Here is a 19,869-nt window from a genome sequence, read left to right as displayed (position 1 = left end):
TTTGAGCTGCTCGCCTGTCCTGTGAGTTCTGAGCACATGAGAACTGCGCATCCCTAACCTGTCTTGTTCTGTTTTCACAGCGGGAGGCTCGTACTACATGATCTCCCGGTCTCTGGGGCCCGAGTTTGGAGGGGCCGTGGGGCTCTGCTTCTACTTGGGCACCACGTTCGCGGGAGCCATGTACATTTTGGGGACCATTGAGATATTTCTGGTGAGTCTGCAATGCTGGGGCATTTCCCTTGCCTGGCCCGGGGTCCCCAGGCTGTTGACAGGGGATCCTAAAAGTAGCTTTCTGTCCATGGAAAGGAGGCCCTGGATGCTCCCCACTGGCACAGGGTGCACCCTGAGCCTCCCATCCCTCCAGACACCTGTGGTGTGGGGCCCTCTGCAGAGGCAGCAGCGTCCACCTCCTTGGCTTTGGGGTTTGGCTGGAATGTCTGGCAGTCCTGACCTCAGCCCATCACTGGCCCTCCCCGCATGCCCTGCTTGGCTGCCTCTCGGGGTCTGTGCACAGGCTCAGAAGTAGACATCTGTCTGCAAGGCTGTGGCCGGGCGGCAGGTCGGAGCTGTAGGCGCCACGTTCTCTCAGCCTCCAGGGTCTGAGCTGTCCCTGGAGGCAGGGCTGACACAAAACAGACCTCTAGGCAGCTGGGGGCTGCAGCTGGGGTTCTGGGCCCTTCTGTGTTGTCCCCTGTTTATCTGTACCCGAGCAGTCTGGCCGCAGTGTCCCACAGACTGCAGATGGCAGGGGCAGGCACCATGGTGTGTGCCTCGTGTCCCCAGGTGAGGTGAGGGCCAGCACTGAGCAAGCCCATTGGAGCAGACTGGGCTATGGAGCTGCCCAGGGGCCACCTCCAAGAGCCTGGGGCAGGTCGGTGCCTCTTGTGAAACGTTCTTCTGGTGCTTGGCACCCTGTCTGCTGACGAGTATTCAGGGTCCCTCCATGAAGAAGGTTCCCCTGAAACTTGGCATGTCAGACCCTCAGCGGTGTGGTCAGCAGTTAGAGGGCTCCAGGGTCCTGCAGGCACAGTCCCACACCAGCTTGGGTGGTCAGCCCAGGGAGGAAGCCTCGGGAAGTCATGCCCCCCAGGACTGAGGGCACTCCATGGGACGGCTGTCTCACGCCTCCCTGGGCTGTGCCCGCCTGCCCTCACAGTTCCCTGGCCTTGCTGCCTCCCCGCTACGTACTTCCGCTTGTATCTGGAGTCTTCTGCCCATCTGCTCACAGCTTTCCAGCCCTGGAGTGTGAGCAGAGCCGTTCTCTTGGTCCTCTGTGGTCAGTCTTTGATGACCGTGTCACAGGTCCCCTCCTGGGCCTCATGCTTAGCATGGCATGTGAACAGCCAGAGTAGGGTCCCTGCAGTGTCCCTCAGTGTGCTTCTCTGGCTGCACTGGGGCTGACTCTGAACTAAACCTGGTAAGGAGAAAAGTGGGTTTTTAAAATGAGAAAACAGTGGATGGTGTGCTCTGAAGTTGGTCCCCGTTTTAGTGCCAGGGTCTGTAGCATGCATCTTAGCTCCTTCTCTGCCCTCGAATTGACCCGTGACCAATGTTGGGGTGCTGGGAGCCCTGGAAGTGGCAGACAATACTCGTAGGTAGACCATCAGAGAAGGACCCCACAGTACCCTCGGTGGAAAGTTAAGGAGTAGGGGCCTCCTCACAGCCCTGCCCCCCCCGTACCCTTTGGTGGAAAGTCAGTGGTGCAGGCAGCCCCCTCACAGCCCCACCCTGCACCCCCCAGACCTACATCTCCCCGAATGCAGCCGTCTTCCTGGCGGACATGGCGGGCGGGGAGGCAGCCGCCATGCTTCACAACATGCGTGTCTATGGTTCATGCACGCTGGTCCTCATGGCCACGGTGGTCTTCGTGGGCGTCAAGTATGTCAACAAGCTGGCTCTAGTCTTCCTTGCCTGTGTGGTTCTCTCCATCTTGGCCATCTACGCCGGTGTCATCAAGACCGCCTTCGACCCACCTGACATCCCGTGAGTCCCTGTGTGCTGCCCCCTGGGGGTGCTCGCTGAGAGCGTGGGGGTCCCAAGACCCCATGCATGGGCGGGGTGGCAGCCAAAGTCCTTCCATGCTGCCCCCTCCCTCCCTTCCTTCCTGTAACCTCAGGCTTTGTGTTGAGGCTAGGGTCCCTGCGCTGCTCAAGAGGGCAGCACACATGGAGTGGGGGCCTTGGCTTCACTGGAAACCCACCTGCTGTGCCGCTGCTGCTAGCTGTGTGGCCTGGGTGGGTCACCTGCCCTCTCTGAGCCTCACTGCTCTCGTCAGCCCCTGATGGGGTTGTCCTGGGGCTCAGGTGAGAGCAGGTGCGTGGTTGTAGGGGTCAGGTGAGAGCAGGTGCATGGTCGTGGGGGTCAGGTGAGAGCAAGTGCATAGTTGTGGGGGTCAGGTGAGAGCAAGTGCATGGTCGTGGGGGTCAGGTGAGAGCAGGTGTGTAGTTGTGGGGGTCAGGTGAGCAGGTGCATGGTCGTGAGGGTCAGGTGAGAGCAGGTACGTGGTCGTGGGGGTCACGTGAGAGCAGGTACGTGGCTGTGGGGGTCAGGTGAGAGCAGGTACGTGGTCATGGGGGTCAGGTGACAGCAGGTGCATGGTCATAGGAGGGGTCAGGTGACAGCAGTTGCATGGTTGCGGGGGTCAAGTGACGGCAGGTGTGTGGCTGTGGGGGTCAGGTGAGCAGGCGTGTGATGGTGGGGTCAGGGGAGAGTATGTGGTCGTGGGGCCAGGTGACAGCAGGTCTGTGGTCGTAGGGGTCAGGCGAGAGTAGGTGTGTGGTCATGGGGGGTCAGGTGACAGCAGGTGCGTGGTTATGGGATCAGGTGACAGCAGGTGTGTGGTTGTGGGGTCAGGTGACAGCAGGTGTGTGGTTGTGGAGGTCGGGTGAGAGCAGGTGTGTGGTGGTGGAGGTCAGGTGACAGGTGTGTGGTTTTGGGGTTAGGTGACAGCAGGTGTGTGGTCGTGGACATCAGGTGAGAGTAGCTGCTTGACTGTGGGGTCGGGTGAGAGCAGGTGCGTGGTTTTGGGCTCAGGTGAGGCAGCAGTGGTCAAAGTAACCCTGTGAATGATAGCCTGTTTCGGGCAGTGGGAAATGTGTCCTGTTGCCCCAGGGTCTGCCTCCTTGGGAACCGCACGCTGTCCTGGCTCAGCTTCGACGTCTGTGCCAAGGTGCATGGTGGCCTCAACAGCACTGCGACCACAGCCCTCTGGGGCCTCTTCTGCAATGGCTCTATGCCCAGTGCCAGCTGTGATGAGTACTTCATCCAGAACAACCTGACCATCATCCAAGGCATCCCGGGCGTGGCCAGTGGCGTTGTCCTGGGTGAGGTGCCAGTGGGGCCTTATGGGGGGTGTGAGGGCTGTCAGGACACTGTGAGCCAGGAGGGCCAGCATTCTGGGGCCTCGCATGAGCCTTGTGGTGGGGGGCAGGGCCATCAGGGTGGGCGGGGGCATCGGTGACACTGCGAGTTGGGAGGGGTGGGGGTAGGTCCTGAGGGCTGTTGGGGGTCTTGAATGTGGCTCAGGACGGGAAGGTGGGCACATGGGCCATCAGAGACACTGAGACCCTGGCCTGGGTGTGCATTGTCAAGAATGTCCTTAGGGCCTGGTTCCCTCTTGCCTGGCCGAGTCCCTGGGGAGCCCGTACTTCTACCAAACTCCGGGAGGCTCCCCCCAACTTCTGCAGCTGCAGCCAGGAACCTGGGGGGCCCATGGGGAGCTTTGGAGGGCCCATGTGGGGCTCATGGGGGGCAGTGGGCCCATGGAGAGTCCTAGGGTGTCTGTGGTGTGCTCACAGGGGATATGCAGTGGGCTTGTGAGGGGATCTGGGGGTCTGTGGTGGGCTCACACGGGGATGTGCAGTGGGCTTGTGGGGGGATCTGGGGGTCTGTGGTGGGCTCACACGGGGATGTGCGGTGGGCCTGTGGGGAGACCTGGGGGTCTGTGGTGGGCTCACACGGGGATGTGCAGTGGGCCTGTGGGGGGACCTGGGGGTCTGTGGTGGGCTCACACGGGGATGTGCGGTGGGCCTGTGGGGTGACCTGGGGGTCTGTGGTGGGCTCACATGGGGATATGCAGTGGGCCCGTGGGGGGACCTGGGCAGAAGGAGCCTTGAAGGAAGGTTCTGGGCCATGAGGAGGGTCCTGGGTGCTGTGTTCCTGACAGATAACCTGTGGAGCACGTACGTGGACAAGGGCTCCTTTGTGGAGAAGAAGGGCATGCCCTCGGTCTCTGTGTCCAGCGAGGCCAGGGCCAGCAGCTTGCCCTACGTGCTCACCGACATCATGACCCACTTCACATTGCTGGTCGGCATCTACTTCCCCTCCGTGACCGGTGAGCCGGGATTCCACGAGTCGCCCGCCCTCTCTCTGTCTGTTCTCTCTGTATCTCCCTGTGTGTCTCTCTGTCTCTGTGTTCTCTCTGTGTCTCTCTGTCTCTATGTTCTCTCTGTATCTCTGTGTCTCTCTGTCCCTGTTCTCTCTGTGTCTCTGTGTGTCTGTGTCTGCCTCTCAGTACTTCTGTTTTTGTGTCTCTTTCTTCCTCTGTCTCTGTGTTCTCTCTGTATCTCTCTGTGTGTCTCACTACTTTTGTCTCTGTGTCTCTCTTCGTTCCTCTCTGTCTGTCTCTTTAGCTCTGTGTTCTCTCTGTATTCTCTCTCTGTGTGTCTTTCTGTCTCTCTCTGTCTCCCTTGGCTCTAGCATTCACTCCCATCACTGTTCCCTTTTTTCTTTACTATTTCGCTCAAGAGAGAGAAGTCGGAGTCTCTGCATCCCGTGTGGGTTCTGATGGGGTACAGGGAGGCGGGTTAGGAGCAGCTTTGTGGGTAGGCTCACCCGCATGCACCTTGTTGTCATGAGTCACCTGTGACTGTGGCAGGGACTTGCTGACACGTGCCACCCGCTGCTTCATGTAGCTCTGCCCACACAGCCTTGACCAGTAGGACAGCGTTCTCTGGAAACCCATGTGGCCCTAGGTTTGCGAGCGCTGTGCTGGCTGACTGTCTGTCCCATAGGTATCATGGCAGGCTCGAACCGCTCTGGGGACCTCAGGGATGCTCAGAAGTCTATCCCCACAGGCACCATCCTGGCCATTGCGACCACATCCTTCATATGTATCCTTGCAGCAGCGAGGGGGCACGGGCAAGGGATCAGGGGCGGAGGGCAGGGGAGGGGGCAGGAACAAGGGGGGCACTATGGGGAGGGATGCTGCCTGAGGTCTCACACGTTGCCATTAGCACCGTTGCTTAGCTCTGCCTCTTCCGGCCATGTCTGACCTCAGTGTGTGTTATTTTGAATAGATTCTGTATCTAGAGCAGGGTGAGGTTTACAGAAAAATTACCCAGGTAGTAGAGTTCTCACACACCCACCAGCTCCTGCAGTTTCTCCCATTAACGCCTAGGATTCCTGTGAGGCGTTTGGTAAAAGTGGGGAACTGATAACGATACGTTGTTACTAACTAAAGTCCCTAGTTTACGTTGGGGTTCACTCTTTATGTTTTAACAAGTGTTTCATGTCCTATGTTCACCATTACAGTATTCCACATGTATTTTTTTCCTTGAAAATTTGGTTGGGCCCGCATGTGATGCGAACAGTTAAAATGCGGAAGATACTGAGCTTGACTCCTAACCTTTCTTCACAATTGGTTATTGCATGTACAGTGACCTGTGAGAGCTGGAACTCGTCGGGACTGCTTTGCTTTTCAGTATCTCTCAAGTGCTCCGCCTTTGACAGGGTGTAGTCTTACCACTTTTCTAACAGTAATTTTACTGGAAAATATTTGTGTTTTCCTTTTCTGATAGGTTCCGGCTTTCGCAGGTTTTACTGCGTATATGTGTGTACAACCTGCCAGCCTGGAGTCTGAGAGACTCATCCTGGGACAGGAGGGCAAGGGCACACCACGTTATGACATGTAATAGATAATCATGTTATGTGTAGAACATAGCTGCATGTTCTGTATAACGTATGTGTATCTGTGTCCCTGGGTGGTTTGCACTCATCTGCTAACGTGAGGGTTGATGGATCTAAGCCACCCAGCGAAGCGGCTCCGTGGAAGGAAGGCCTGGCGACCTGATTGCATGAGGATCACAGCCAAGAAAACCCTGTGGGGCAATTCTACCCTGTAACACATGGGGCCGTCATGAGTCAGAACTAATGGCAGAGTTTAGATTTTGGTTTTATACACACGCACACTCACGCACACACATGCACACGGTCACAATTGGTTACATCACACAGGGTCACTGGTGTTTGCGTTTCCCTGTGGCACTCGCTTCCTTGGAAATGGTGGTCTGTCTGTCCTGCCTGGTCCTCGCTATGGCCACACCACAGGTCCTGTTCTGTGGGTCAGGACAGACAGTGAGCATGGCATCCTGGGACAGGACGTGCAGTGCACCGGGGTGGGGGGTCTGTGTGCTCTGTGACCCCCTGTACACCCACAGACAGTGTCTCCTTCCTTCCTTCACGAGAGCCCAGACCTGTCCTGTGTAGTGCTGTTCGGGGCGTGCATTGAAGGCGTGGTCCTGCGAGATAAGTATGTCCATTTCCACCTTCTAGAAACCCTTGATGAGGGTGTGTATTCCCCCCTCCCCACCTTTTCTTTGTGGTTACATCCCAGGACAGGACTGCCTTTTCCATTTTAAATCCCAGCATGACCCTTCCTGTCCCCCGGAGGCAAATCCGATGTTTCCTTGGCCCACTGTGTGCCCTTTAGAAGGTGCTGAGGGGTCTGTATGCAGGGCACTGGGTGGCAGGGTGGGGTCTCCATCCTGTACCCTTCCTTGCGCCCCCCTCCTGGCCCCAGTCAGGGTGGGGTCCCAGGGTCTCTGCTCTGCCTCTGGTGCCCTGCCTGCTCTGAGAACTGGAGGCAGATGGGGTATCTCTGGTGTCCCCTGCCCAGTGAGTGGACACCGAGGCAGGGCACCAAGCTGACCACTCTGGTGGCCTCACTCTGCAGACAGACTGAGACCTCCGTGGGCAAGGATGGCACAGAGTGGGGTAGGGAGCAGGCAGGGGCTCAAAGGGGACAGGAAGGTTCTAGAGAGTTACAGAGGGGTTGTATCTGACTGGTCCCCCCTCTAAAGGGGTCGCAAGGGCTTGGGCACCAGTCTCCCTGAGGCATAATAAGGCTGGAATGTGCCACATACTGCAGTGGGGCCGGCCTTTGCACTGCCTGGGATGAAGGGCTGGGTCAGCTATGTAGTTGAGGCTGGGGGGAGCATCCTGGTGGCTGTGGGATGGGCTGCTCAGCAGAGCCCTTGTGGGCCAGCGTGGCACCCTTGTTCCCCCTGAGGAGCTGCGTCCACGCAGCCGAACCCGGTGCTCAGACCTGCTGATCCTGCTGTCACTGACCACCTGTCACCTGCCTGCAGGTTTGGGGAGGCCCTGCAGGGCAAGCTGGTCATCGGCATGCTGGCCTGGCCGTCGCCCTGGGTCATTGTCATCGGCTCCTTTTTCTCTACCTGTGGCGCCGGCCTGCAGAGCCTGACGGGGGCCCCACGCCTGCTGCAGGCCATTGCCCGTGACGGTATCATCCCCTTCCTGCAGGTGGGTGTGAGCTGTGGGACAGGCTCCAGGAGGACCTAGGGTCAGAGGATCGGGGCTGGTTTCCCGGAGGTGGCTGTGGGGTGCGGTCTGGGAGGGTTGCACCGTGTGGCCTGATTAGCAGGCCGGGAAGACGATGGATAAGATCTCAGCTGCCCCCTCTGCCTGCCACGGCCACGGGATGGCCCTCGACGGCCACGGGATGGCCCTCGACGGCCACGGGATGGCCCTCGACGGCCACGGGATGGCCCTCGACGGCCACGGGATGGCCCTCGACCTCTGGTGCTGGTTTGGAAAGCCCTGGAAGCATCTGGGGTGCTGTTACTATGCAAATCCAGCGGGGCCAGGGCGGGGCCATCGAGAAGGGGTTGGGGCAGCGAGCAGGGAGGGCGAGCAGGGTCACCTCTCAGTGGTGAGCCTATGCAGCCACTGTCATTTGTGGTCAAGGAAACCGAGGCAAAGGGTGGGTGGTGCCGGACAGCTCCCCACCACCCTTGTGCTTTGCTCCATCGGGAAGATGCGGGGGTCTCTGCTTCAGGCTCTCTTCCCAGCCCTGGCTGGGTGAAGTCGTGGTGTGTATGGTGGTCGTTCCTGCCTTTTATTTTATAAAAGTCACCCTGTAGCTCACATTTTCTTGAAGTATCGGTTTCTGTCTTACGTTGTTATGACGTCTTGAGGGTGACCCTGACTGGCCGTTCGTCCCCATCCTGGACGGGGGTGCTTCCCCTGTGCTCTCTGGGATGGCCCCGGCCTGTGCTGGCTCACCCAGCCTTCTGTAGGTGTTCGGCCATGGGAAGGCCAATGGGGAGCCCACCTGGGCCCTGCTGCTGACCGCCCTCATTTGTGAGATTGGCATCCTCATTGCTTCACTGGACAGCGTGGCGCCCATCCTGTCCATGTGAGTGCGAGGGCCCAGGTGCGGGTTGGGGGCTGGGGGACGAGGAGATTGTTGTGCAGGTCCTGGGGACAGCCAGGAGGGGCAGGTGGCTGGGCCAGGGAGGGGGAGGGGCAGGACCACCCAGCATGTCTGGGACCCCTCCTTTGGTACTGGCATGGGCCCCGCCCTGCTCACGCACATCTGTGCCCCCAGGTTCTTCCTCATGTGTTACATGTTCGTGAACCTGGCCTGTGCCGTGCAGACCCTGCTACGTACCCCCAACTGGCGTCCACGCTTCAAGTACTACCACTGGTATGGATGCCTTGGGTGCGGGCACGACGCAGGGCTTGGCTGCCCCGACCCCCAGTGATGGCGCGGTACACACACACACCTGTGACCTCTGGGCGAGGCGTGCAGTCCCTGGTGACATCCTGGGTGGCTCCTGTCATGCACACCTGCCCCTCATATCACACGTCACATGCCACCCCAGAGTCTGGGGGACTTGTCCTGGGCAAGAGGGCAGAGGACAGTGACCCTTGAGTCCTTTCCAGACAGACTGTCTGGAGGTTCTACCTGTTCTTGTGGGAAGCAAGGGCTGGGGCTCACAGGTGTGAATGTCTGCCTGGCCCCTGAGCCCACAAATGCTGGTGCTCAAACCGGACATGGAGAGCCCCCTCAAGGTTGTTCCACCAGGAGAGAACAGTGCTCTGGGCAGCTTGGTCTCATGGTCCCTGGAGACCCTTCTCAGGAGTGGGCACTGGGTGGGGGGGACTGTGGGGTATGTGCACGGACATGGCGTGGGGGTGGAGGGCAGGGGCCGTCTTGACCGCAGCCTGGGTCGGCAGTGGTAAAGGCATGGAAGAGGCCCGTGGCGCCGGCTCAGAGCTGGCAGACAGGGTGGGTGTGTTCTCGGGGTCTTCATCTCGTCCCCGCCTTGGCAGCTGCGGGTACAGCCTGGGAGGGGGTGGGTGGGGGTGCAGCGGGATCACGCACTTCCCCGCCAGGACACTCTCTTTCCTGGGGATGAGCCTGTGCCTCGCCCTGATGTTCATCTGCTCCTGGTACTACGCCCTCTGTGCCATGCTCATCGCCGGCCTCATCTACAAGTACATCGAGTATCGCGGGTGAGTGCCCAGCCGGCCCCACGGTCACGGGTGGGGGCACTGGGGTGGGGTGAGCTGCCCAGCCGGCCCCACGGTCACGGGTGGGGGCACTGGGGTGGGGTGAGCTGCCCAGCCGGCCTCACGGTCACGGGTGGGGCACTGGGGTGGGGTGAGTGCCCAGCCGGCCCCATGGTCACGGGTGGGGGACTGGGGTGGGGTGAGTGCCCAGCCGGCCCCATGGGTCACGGGTGGGGGACTGGGGTGGGGTGAGTGCCCAGCCGGCCCCATGGTCACGGGTGGGGGACTGGGGTGGGGTGAGTGCCCAGCCGGCCCCATGGTCACAGGTGGGGGCACTGGGGTGGGGTGAGCTGCACAGTCGGCCCCACGGTCACGGGTGGGGGCACTGGGGTGGGGTGAGCTGCCCAGCCGGCCTCATGGTCACGGGTGGGGCACTGGAGTGGGGTGAGTGCCCAGCCGGCCCCATGGTCACGGGTGGGGGACTGGGGTGGGGTGAGTGCCCAGCCGGCCCCAGGGTCACGGATGGGGGACTGGCGTGGGGTGAGTGCCCAGTCAGCCCCACGGTCACAGGTGGGGGGTGGGGGCACTGGGGTGGGGTGAGCTGCCCAGTCGGCCCCATGGTCACGGGTGGGGGCACTGGGGTGGGGTGAGTGCCCAGTCAGCCCCACGGTCACAGGTGGGGGGTGGGGGCACTGGGGTGGAGTGAGTGCCCAGTCAGCCCCATGGTCACGGGTGGGGGGCAGGGGCACTGGGGTGGGGTGAATGCCTAGTCAGCCCTGTCCTCACGGGTGGGGGCACTGGGATGGGGTGAGCTGCCCAGCCAGCCCCATCCTCACAGGTGGGGGGTGGGGGCACTGGGACAGAGTGAGCTGCCCAGCCGAGCCCTGTCCTAATGGGGAGGGAGTGCTGGACATGGGCAAGGTGCCCCACCTGAGCCCTGTCCTCATGGGTTGCGGGGTTGGGATGGGGAGGCGGCTTGTCCAGCCCAGCCAGGGTGGTCCCCACCACCCCATGACTCACCATTCCTGCTGGCACTGTCACTTAAGTGCTGCTGTCACAGAAGTGGTACAGACCCATGAGACAGCTTGTTGTGGAGGTGTTGATGTACAAATCACGAAAACCCGCAGTACCCAGCTCAGCCTGGGACCTGCATGGTGTCCTGTGTGGTGTTCCATGGCCTGTGTGGTGGTCTGTAGCCTGTGTGGTGTTCCATGACCTGTGTGGTGCTCCATGGCCTGTGTGGCGTTTCGTAGCCCGTGTGGTATTCCATGTCCTGTGTGGCGCTCCATGTCCTGTGTGGTGTTCCATGTCCTGTGTGGTGCTCCATGGCCTGTGTGGCGTTTCGTAGCCCGTGTGGTGTTCCATGTCCTGTGTGGCGCTCCATGTCCTGTGTGGGGGTCTGGGACCTGTGTGGTGGTCTGCGTCCTGTGTGGGGGTCTGGGTCCTGTGTGGTGGTCTGCATCCTGTGTGGTGGTTCGTAGCCTGTGTGGTGCTCCATGGCCTGTGTGGTGCTCCATGGCCTGTGTGGTGTTTGGTAGCCTGTGTGGTGCTCCATGGCCTGTGTGGTATTTTATAGCCTGTGTGGTGTTCCATGTCCTGTGTGGTGCTCCATGGCCTGTGTGGGGGTCTGTGCCCTGTCTGGGGTGGGAGCTCGCTGATGTTCCCCTTGCAGGGCAGAGAAGGAGTGGGGCGATGGCATTCGGGGCCTTTCTCTGAACGCTGCCCGCTATGCACTGCTCCGTGTGGAACATGGCCCCCCCCACACTAAGAACTGGAGGTGAGTGTGGCCACGGGGTGCCTGTGTTGACCAAGACCCGACTGGTGTCCTTAAATGTGCAAATGGCAGTTTCTGACATTGGCCTCTGGTTGGAGAAGCCATCGGCACGTTTTATTAAGAAGCTGCTTGGGGAACTTGGCCCCACACCCTTCCTCTGGGCTCTTTACCCCTTATGGTCAGGGGTCCAAGCATGACCAGTGTCTGAGTGGCCAGGCACCAGGAGCTTGGCAGAGGGCACGGCCCCAAGGTTCCAGCCCCCCAACTGGGCAGTGCCCTCCCGGTGAGCGGGCAAATTCGGGATCCTCTGTGGATACTGCATGTGGGCCGACCACTGCATAGATAGCCTCCAGGTCCACATGCCCTATGGCTGGGGTCACCGCTATACCTGCACAGGCTCCCCCGGGCACAGCTCCATGCTGGCTGCCCACCATTGCGAGCATGCAGGCATGATGCCGCCCATGCTGACCACCCTGTCCTTACTACCCTCATGCTGACCACTTCATGCTGGCTACCCTGTGCAGACCACCCCATGCCAGCCTCTTTGTGCTGGCTGCCCTGTGCTGACCACTCTGTGCTGGCTGCCCCATGCTGACCACTGCTGGCTGCCCTGTGCTAACCACTCTGTGCTGGCTGCCCCATGCTGACCGCCCTGTGCTGACTGCTCCATGCCGGCCGTCCCCATGCTGACCGCTCAGTGCCGGCCCGTGCTGACTGCTCTGTGCTGGCTGCCCTGTGCTGACCACTCTGTGCTGGCTGCCCCATGCTGGCCACCCCATGCTGACCACTCTGTGCTGGCCACCCCATGCTGACTGCTCTGTGCTGACTGCCCTGTGCTGACCGCCCCATGCTGACTGCTCCGTGCTGACCACTCTGTGCTGACTGCTCTGTGCTGGCCACCCCATGCTGACTGCTCCGTGCTAGCTGCCACATACTGACTGCTCCATGCTGACCACTCTGTGCTGGCCGCCCTGTGCTGACCGCTCTGTGCTGGCTGTCCCGTGCTGACCGCTCCGTCCTAACCACCCCATGCCATCTTGCAGGCCCCAGGTGCTTGTGATGCTGAACCTGGATGCAGAGCAGGCCGTGAAGCACCCGCGGTTGCTCTCCTTCACCACCCAGCTGAAGGCCGGCAAGGGCCTGACGATTGTGGGCTCTGTGTTGGAGGGCACCTACCTGGACAAGCGTGCTGAGGCCCAGTGTGCCGAGGAGGTCAGTGGGGGGAGGTGGGGGGCGAGCAGCTGGGCCGTTTTCCCATGTGGTTTGCACAAGGGAGTCAAACTCACATGCTTTCCAACTTGAATGTGTCAAGAACATGCACACATACATATTGAAGTTTGCGATCTTAACCATTTTTAAGCATATGATTCACTGATGTTGAGCACGTTCAAGTAGCTGCACCATTTTACAACCCCACCAGCAATAGATGAGGGTTCTGATTTCTCTACGTTCTCGCTAACATTTATTTTCTGCTTTTTTAATCATGGCCATCCTAGTGAGGGTGAGGTGGTATCTAACTGTGGTTTTGGTTTGCATTTTCCTAATAACTAACAAATCTGCCTGGACTATGTACCACCAAAATGCTCTTTGCAAGCGAGAACAGAGGGACTTCGTGTCACGGACTTTAGACATGCTGTCACGGGGGGCCCAGTCCCAGGACATCGTGCTTGGTAGAGGATCAGCGAAAAAGAGGAAGACCCTCGACAAGATGGACTGACACAGCAGCCGCACACAGCAACAATTGTGACGGTGGCGCAGGACTAGGCAGTGTCCCCTTCTGCTGTACACAGGGTGCTATGAGTTGGAACCACTCGAAGGCACCTAACAGGGACGATGACAGTGACTGAAGCTGTTGAGCATGTTTTCACAAGTTTGTTGGCCATTTGTATTTCTTCTTGGGTGAAATATCTGTTCAAGTCCTCTACCCGTTTTTTGATTGCGTTGTCTGTCTCCTTGTTAAGTTGTAGGAGTTCTTTATATATTCTGGATATTATGGTTTTCAAATACTTTCTCTGTAAGTTGTCTTTTCACATTCTTGATAATGTCCATTGCACGAAAGGTTTTAATTTTGGTGAAAACCACTTTGTCTATCTTTTTTCTTTGTTGCTTGTGCTTTTGGTCTCAAGTCTAAGAAGCCGTTGCCTAATCCGAGGTCATAAAAATTCATCCCCTATGTTTTCTTCTGAGTATGTTATGGTTTTAGCTCTTATATTTAGACCATTGGTCAATTTTTAGTTAATTTTTGTCTGTGGTGTGAGGTAGGGATCCATGTGGAGATCCAGTTGTCTCAGCACCATTTGTTGAAGAGGTCATTCTTTCCCCATTGGATGGATTTGGCCCCCTTATCAAAAACCGATTGCACCTTAGATATGTGAGTTTACTTCTGAATTTTCAGTACTATTCCATTCATTTGTATATCTATCTTTATACCAGTACCAGACTGTTTTGATTATTGTAGCTTTGTAGAAAGTTTTGAAATCAGGGAGTGTGAGTCCTCCTACTTTGTTCTTTTTCAAGATTGTTTTGGCTGTTTGGGCCCCTTACAATTTCATGAGTTTGAGGATTGACTTTTCCATTTCTGCAAAGAAGGCCATTGGAATTTTGGTAAGGGTTGTGTTGAATCGGTAGGTGGCTTTGAGTAGTATTGACATCTTAACAACAGTAAGTCTTCTAAGATGTCACTTTAATGACTAAGGTGTGCCTGACCCAAGCCATGGTCTTTTTAGTCACCTCATATGCATGTGAAAGCTGTACAATTAAAAAAGGAAGATAGAAGAAAAATTGATACATTCAAGTTGTAGTGTTGGTGAAGAGTATTGAATATAATGTGGACCACCAGAAGAACGAACAAATCAGTCTTGGAGGAAGTACAGCCAGAATGTTCCTTAGAAGCAAGGATGGTGAGACTTTGACTTACTTACTTTCGACATGTGCTATGGATTGAATTGTGTCCCCCCAAAATATGTGTCAACTTGGTTAGGCCATGATTATCAGTATTGTGTGGTCATCCTCCCATTTTGTGATTGATGTAATTTTCCTATGTGTTGTAAATCCTAATCTCTGCCTGTGGTTAATGGTGCAAGATTAGATTATGTTACAGAGGATTAGGGTGAGATGTAACACTCTTACCCTGGTCACATCCCTGATCCAGTGTAAAGGGAGTTTCCCTGGGGTGTGGCCTACATTACCTTTTCTATTACAAGAGATAAAGGGAAGAGAGCAGAGAGGAGGGGGGACCTCATACCACCAAGAAAGCAGTGCCAGGAGCAGAGCATGTCCTTTGGACCTGGGGTTCCTACACAGAGAAGCTCCTAGACCAGGAGAAGATGGATGACAAGGACCTTCCTCCAGAGCCAACAGAGAGAAGAAGCCTTCCCCTGGAGCTGGCACCCTGAATTTGGATTTGTAGCCTACTAGACTGTGAGAGAATAAACTTCTGTTTGTTAAAGCCATCCACATGTGCTATTCTGTTATAGCAGCAGTAGATGACTAAGAACACGTCATCAGGAAATACTTATCGCTAGAAAAGGACATCATGTTTGGTAAAGTAGATGGTCAACGAAAACAAGGCAAACCCTCAAGGAGATAGATTGACAGTGGTTGCCACAGTGGACTCCAGGATACCAATGATCACGAAGATGGCACAGGACCAAGCAACGTTTCTTTCTGTTGTATATAATGTCACTATGTGTTGTAGCCAACTTGACAGCATCTAACAACAAACAGGAACATAGAATGTCTTTCCATTTGTTTAGGTCTCTTTTGATTTTGTTTCAGCTATGTTTTACAGGTTTTGATGTAAAAGTCTTTCACTTCCCTGGTTAAATTTATTTGAGTATTTTATTCTTTTAGATGTGTAAATGGAATTGTCTTCTAATTTCCTTTCAGGTGATTCATTGCTGGTGTATAGAAACACAACTGGTTTCTGTGTGTTGATCTAATACCCTGTATTACCTCTTGCAGCTTTTTGTGGATCTTTGGGTTGCCTTACTCTCGGTATGGGCTATGGTGTGTGGCTCCACCATGCTGCCTCCTGGGCCCCTTGCGGTGGGTGCTAGGACGTGTGCCCGCTGCTGACCCCCCTATGTCTCCTACAGAACATCCGATCCCTGATGGGCGTGGAGAAGACCAAGGGCTTCTGCCAGCTGGTGGTGTCCTCCAGTCTGCGGGACGGCACATCACACCTGATCCAGTCAGCTGGGCTCGGGGGCATGAAGCACAACACAGTGCTGATGGCCTGGCCCGAGTCCTGGAAGCAAGCAGACAACCACTTGTCCTGGAAGAACTTTGTCGGTGGGTGAGGCCCTATGGCTGTCCAGATGCATGGGGTTCTGAGGTGGGGGCAGCCTGAGGGACAAAGCCTACAGTGCGTCTCCCTCTGGGTGGCGAGGGGCTGGTGGCGTGGGTGGACCCTCAGCACCCACCCCGGGAGGGCTCTGTAGGACTTTGTGCATTACGTGCACTGTGCTATGTCTGCCTGGTGACACGCCGGCGCCACCCTCTCTCCACAGACACTGTCCGGGATACAACAGCAGCTCACCAGGCCCTGCTGGTGGCCAAGAATGTGGACCTGTTCCCACAGAACCATGAGCGCTTCAGCGACGGGAACATCGACGTGTGGTGGGTCGTGCACGATGGGGGCATGCTCATGCTGCTGCCCTTCCTGCTGCACCAGCACAAGGTGGGGGTCAGCCACACGGGGGTCAGCCATACGGGGGTCAGCCACACTTGGGTCTGCCACACGGGGTCAGCCACACGGGGTCAGCCACACGGGGTCTGCCACACGGGGTCAGCCACACGGGGGTCTGAGTCACACGGGGGTCTGCCACATGGGGGTCTGCCACACGGGTCTGTCACATGGGGGTCACATGGGGGATCTGATTCACATGGGGGTCTGAGTCACACAGGGTCTGAGTCACACGGGGGTCTGCCACATGGGGGTCTGCCACACGGGGGTCACATGGGGGATCTGAGTCACATGAGGGTCTGAGTCACACTGGGGTCTGAGTCACATGGGGGGTTTGTGTCATGGGGGTCTGTGTCACACAGGGGATGTCTTAAATGGGGGGGCATCTGTCACATGAGGATTCTGTCACCTGGGGGTCTGTCACATGGGGGAGTCTGTGTCACGCGGGGAGAGTCTGCATCACAGGGGGTCTGTCACATGGGGAGTTTGTCATATGGGGGAGCCTGTGACATGTTTGTGTCACACGGGTCTGTATCACACGGGATTTGTGTCACAAGGGGACATCTGTGTATATGGGGACATCAGTCTCACAAGGGGCTGGCGGGGGCAGTGGGGTGGGAAGCAAAGGGGAGCAGGAGTCAGGGTGCTCACTTGTGACTTACAGGGGGAGGCTGTCCCGGGCACATGTCTGCACATCAGGGGGCCTGCCTGAGGCCTGCCCGAGGCCCGAGACCCGAGGCCGGGGGGACCTGCCCGAGGCCCGAGGCCCGAGGGGGCCTGCCCGAGGCCGGGGGGGCCTGCCCGAGGCCCGAGGCCCGAGGGGGCCTGCCCGAGGCCTGAGGGTACCAGCTGCAGCCCCTCCTCCCCCCAGGTTTGGAGGAAGTGCCGCATGCGCATCTTCACGGTGGCCCAGGTGGACGACAACAGCATCCAGATGAAGAAGGACTTACAGATGTTCCTATACCACCTACGCATCAGTGCCGAGGTGGAGGTGGTCGAGATGGTGAGAGCCCTGGTGGTTTCTTCCTAAAACGCTTTATGTTTGTGAGTGGTGTGTTGTGGCGACCCCACGTGTGCTGAGTAGAACTGCTCTGTAAGGCTTTCCAGGCTATGACCTTTCGGAAGCAAATCACTAGGCCTGCCTTCCAAGTTACCACTGGGTGGGTTCAAACTGCCAGTGTTTTGGCTAGCAGTCGAGTGCTCAACCATTCCCCACCCCACCCTCAGGGACATATTTTGGAGCCCTGGTGGCACAGTGGTCAAGAGATCAGCTGCCATCTGAAAGGCTGACAGTTCAAATCCATCAGCTGCTCCTTGAAAATCCTACAGGGTTGCTATGAGTCAGAATCAACTTGAGGGCAGTGGATTTGGGGGTGTGTTTGGGAAGTGTTAGGTTTATAGAAAAGTCGGAGAGGTAGTACCGAGAGCGCCCCAGTGGTGACGCTGTGTGTGACTGTGGTAGGCTTGTCATGACCCGAGGCCAGCCTGAGTCATAGCCGCCCACCACGCTGAGACTCAGTGTACCGCCCGGCCTCCCCAGGTCCATCCTCCAGGATCCCACTGGGGCCACGCTGTCTCCTCAGGCCCCCTGGCTGTGACAGCTTCTCTGACTTCCTCTTCTTTTGTTGACCTTGACAGTTTTGAGGTCAGGTAATTTTGCAGAATGTCTCAGTTTAGGTTTGCCTGATGCTTTTCCCGTGGGTTGCCTTAGATCCCTGGGGCCGCCATCACAAAACACCGCACACTGGGTGGATTACACAACAGAAATTTATTGTCTCAGTCTGGACGCCAGAAATCCATGCAGCGCCAGGTTCTCTCAGATGGCCCTTGGGGAAATCCTTCCTTGTCCTTCCCGGCTTCTGGTGGTCCCAGTGTTCCTGGGCTTGCAGCTGCAAAGTAAACCCATCCTCACGTGGCCGTCTTTCCTCCATGTGTCTGTCTGTCTTGTCTCTTTCATAAGGACATCACTCATATGGGATTAGGACCCACCTACTCCAATGTGACCTCATGTTAACTGATAACATCTTCAAAGACCCTGTCTCCAAACAAGGTCACCTTCCCAGATACAAGGGTTAGGACTTCAAGATATCTTTTTGGGGATCCCATTCAATCCATAGTAGGGGTAGACTGGGATTGTGGGTTTGTGGGAAGAAGACCCCAGAGGGTAGGTTCCCTTCTCATCTCATCATATCAGGGCTATCAGCTCATCACAGCTGGTGCTACCTGTGCCCATGGGGTTAAGGGGGTGTCGATGCTGTGAACTCACTCCGTTTCTTTCCCACACTCTGTGGAAGTGTCACCAAGTGCAGCCCATGCTCGAGGTGGGAGAGGGTCAGCACCACCTCCGCGAGGGACAGTGTCTACGTGGATGGCGGGAATCCTTCTAGAGGCCAGATTTGTCTCTTCTCCCTGTTTACCTATATATATTAGTATGGATTCCTGGGTATTTATTTTCTACCTTGGGTTGTATGTTAGGTATTTTGTTGCTCAAATTGTCCCAGCTTTGTTCGCTGGGAGCTCTGCCTGGGGGGCTTTGTGTCCCTCTGTGGTCCTAGAGTTTGGTGTCTTGGGGGGACATACCTTTGCCATTTGAAGACTATAAATTTGCCCCCGTGCTCCTGGTTGTGGGGGCCTCACTCTGCAGCTCACCCTGGGGACATTGTTGGTTTTGATGATTTTCTTGGTGACATTACTTCCAAGTTACAGAAATAACTTTGGAAATGGTGACATGATGCAGACAAGTGTCGTAGATGTCTCGGCCCCATGTCCAACGCAAGGAGCCACCAGCATGACTGGCCCTTCCCCCCAGTGCTCAGGGGCTTTTCGCAGCACCCCGTCTTCCAAAGGAGACGGAAATCACATGGCAAGCAATCGTGCCGTCCACTGAGGGAAGGGCCTCAAACAGCAAGACCACATTTTCAGGAAGCTGTGGGGCAGTATCACAATTTTATAGTCATTATGTTATTATCTTTCAAAGCCCCTGGTCTTATTTAATTTTTCACATTGATAGTTGGTGCCAATAAAGCGACTAAATGTATGGCTCTCCTTGATTTCAAGGGTTGTAAAGTAGGTCTAATGAGAAATAAATGCATGGCATTAGGGCCAGAATTAAATCTCCTCCCAGGAGGAGAGCTGACCCCTTGGCACAGCCCTGCCTTTGGGTGCCAGCTGGTTTCCCCATGAGATCAGACCCCACCCGGGGAGAAGCAAGTAGGGGTCTTCCTTCTGGTTCACACCAGACCTGAATGGAGGTGGAACTGGGGCCCTTCAGCGGGGTCCTCGCTCCACCTGTCCCTCTTGCCCATTGTTGGGGTGTTGGTCCTCGGGTAAGGCTGGCCTGGCCATCAGCTCCAGTGGTCAGGGGAGCCACGGCCAGGGTGTTAACGTGGCCCAAAGTCCAGTCTGCAGGAGGATCAGAGCCCTGTGGAGAGCGGGGGCACTGGACTGTGAGGGGCAGGGAGAGGCATGAAATGACTTCAGGTTAGAAATGAGGATATCCTTTTCTTCACATGATGGGATTGTGGTGTTGTTAGGTGTCCTCGGGTCGACTCTGACTCATAGTGACCTTAAGTAAAACAGAACAAATCATTGCTCGGCCTTGCACCATCTGCACAATTGTAGGTATGTCTGAGCATGTTGTGCAGCCGCTGTGTCAGTCCATCACATTGAGAGTCTCTCCCTTTTTCCCTGATCCTCTGCTTTACCAAGCATGTCTGACTCATCTAGTGCTGCTATGACAGAAATACCACAAGTGGATGGCTTTAACAAAGAGAAATTTATTTTCTCAGAGTCTAATGGGCTAGAAGTCCAGATTCAGGGCATCAGCTCCAGGGAAAGGCTTTCCATCTGTCGGCTCTGGAGGAAGGTCCTT

The 19,869-nt window shown here is 56.8% G+C and overlaps 1 protein-coding gene across 9 annotated transcripts in view; it reads left to right on the top strand.

Annotated features, from left to right (window-relative positions):
- The window catches only part of SLC12A7 (solute carrier family 12 member 7), a 76,018-nt gene that overhangs the window by 40,071 nt on the left and 16,078 nt on the right, over window positions 1-19,869 (top strand). For all 9 annotated transcript variants that reach the window (XM_064270380.1, XM_064270358.1, XM_064270371.1 and 6 more), the window contains 15 exons: window positions 81-211; window positions 1,742-1,983; window positions 3,112-3,323; window positions 4,166-4,333; window positions 5,013-5,111; window positions 6,472-6,529; window positions 7,368-7,542; window positions 8,319-8,437; window positions 8,630-8,728; window positions 9,421-9,540; window positions 11,210-11,314; window positions 12,355-12,523; window positions 15,409-15,604; window positions 15,823-15,992; window positions 16,870-17,001. In XM_064270380.1, coding sequence (XP_064126450.1) covers window positions 81-211; window positions 1,742-1,983; window positions 3,112-3,323; window positions 4,166-4,333; window positions 5,013-5,111; window positions 6,472-6,529; window positions 7,368-7,542; window positions 8,319-8,437; window positions 8,630-8,728; window positions 9,421-9,540; window positions 11,210-11,314; window positions 12,355-12,523; window positions 15,409-15,604; window positions 15,823-15,992; window positions 16,870-17,001 — 2,195 coding nt within the window. The remainder of the gene's footprint in view (window positions 1-80; window positions 212-1,741; window positions 1,984-3,111; window positions 3,324-4,165; window positions 4,334-5,012; window positions 5,112-6,471; window positions 6,530-7,367; window positions 7,543-8,318; window positions 8,438-8,629; window positions 8,729-9,420; window positions 9,541-11,209; window positions 11,315-12,354; window positions 12,524-15,408; window positions 15,605-15,822; window positions 15,993-16,869; window positions 17,002-19,869) is intronic.

The sequence above is a fragment of the Loxodonta africana genome, chromosome 2 (genome assembly GCF_030014295.1).
Source record: "Loxodonta africana isolate mLoxAfr1 chromosome 2, mLoxAfr1.hap2, whole genome shotgun sequence".
NCBI classification, from domain to species: Eukaryota; Metazoa; Chordata; class Mammalia; order Proboscidea; family Elephantidae; genus Loxodonta; species Loxodonta africana.
The sequence above is the reverse complement of the archived record's forward strand: the minus strand, read 5'-3'. Positions and strand labels throughout refer to the sequence as shown.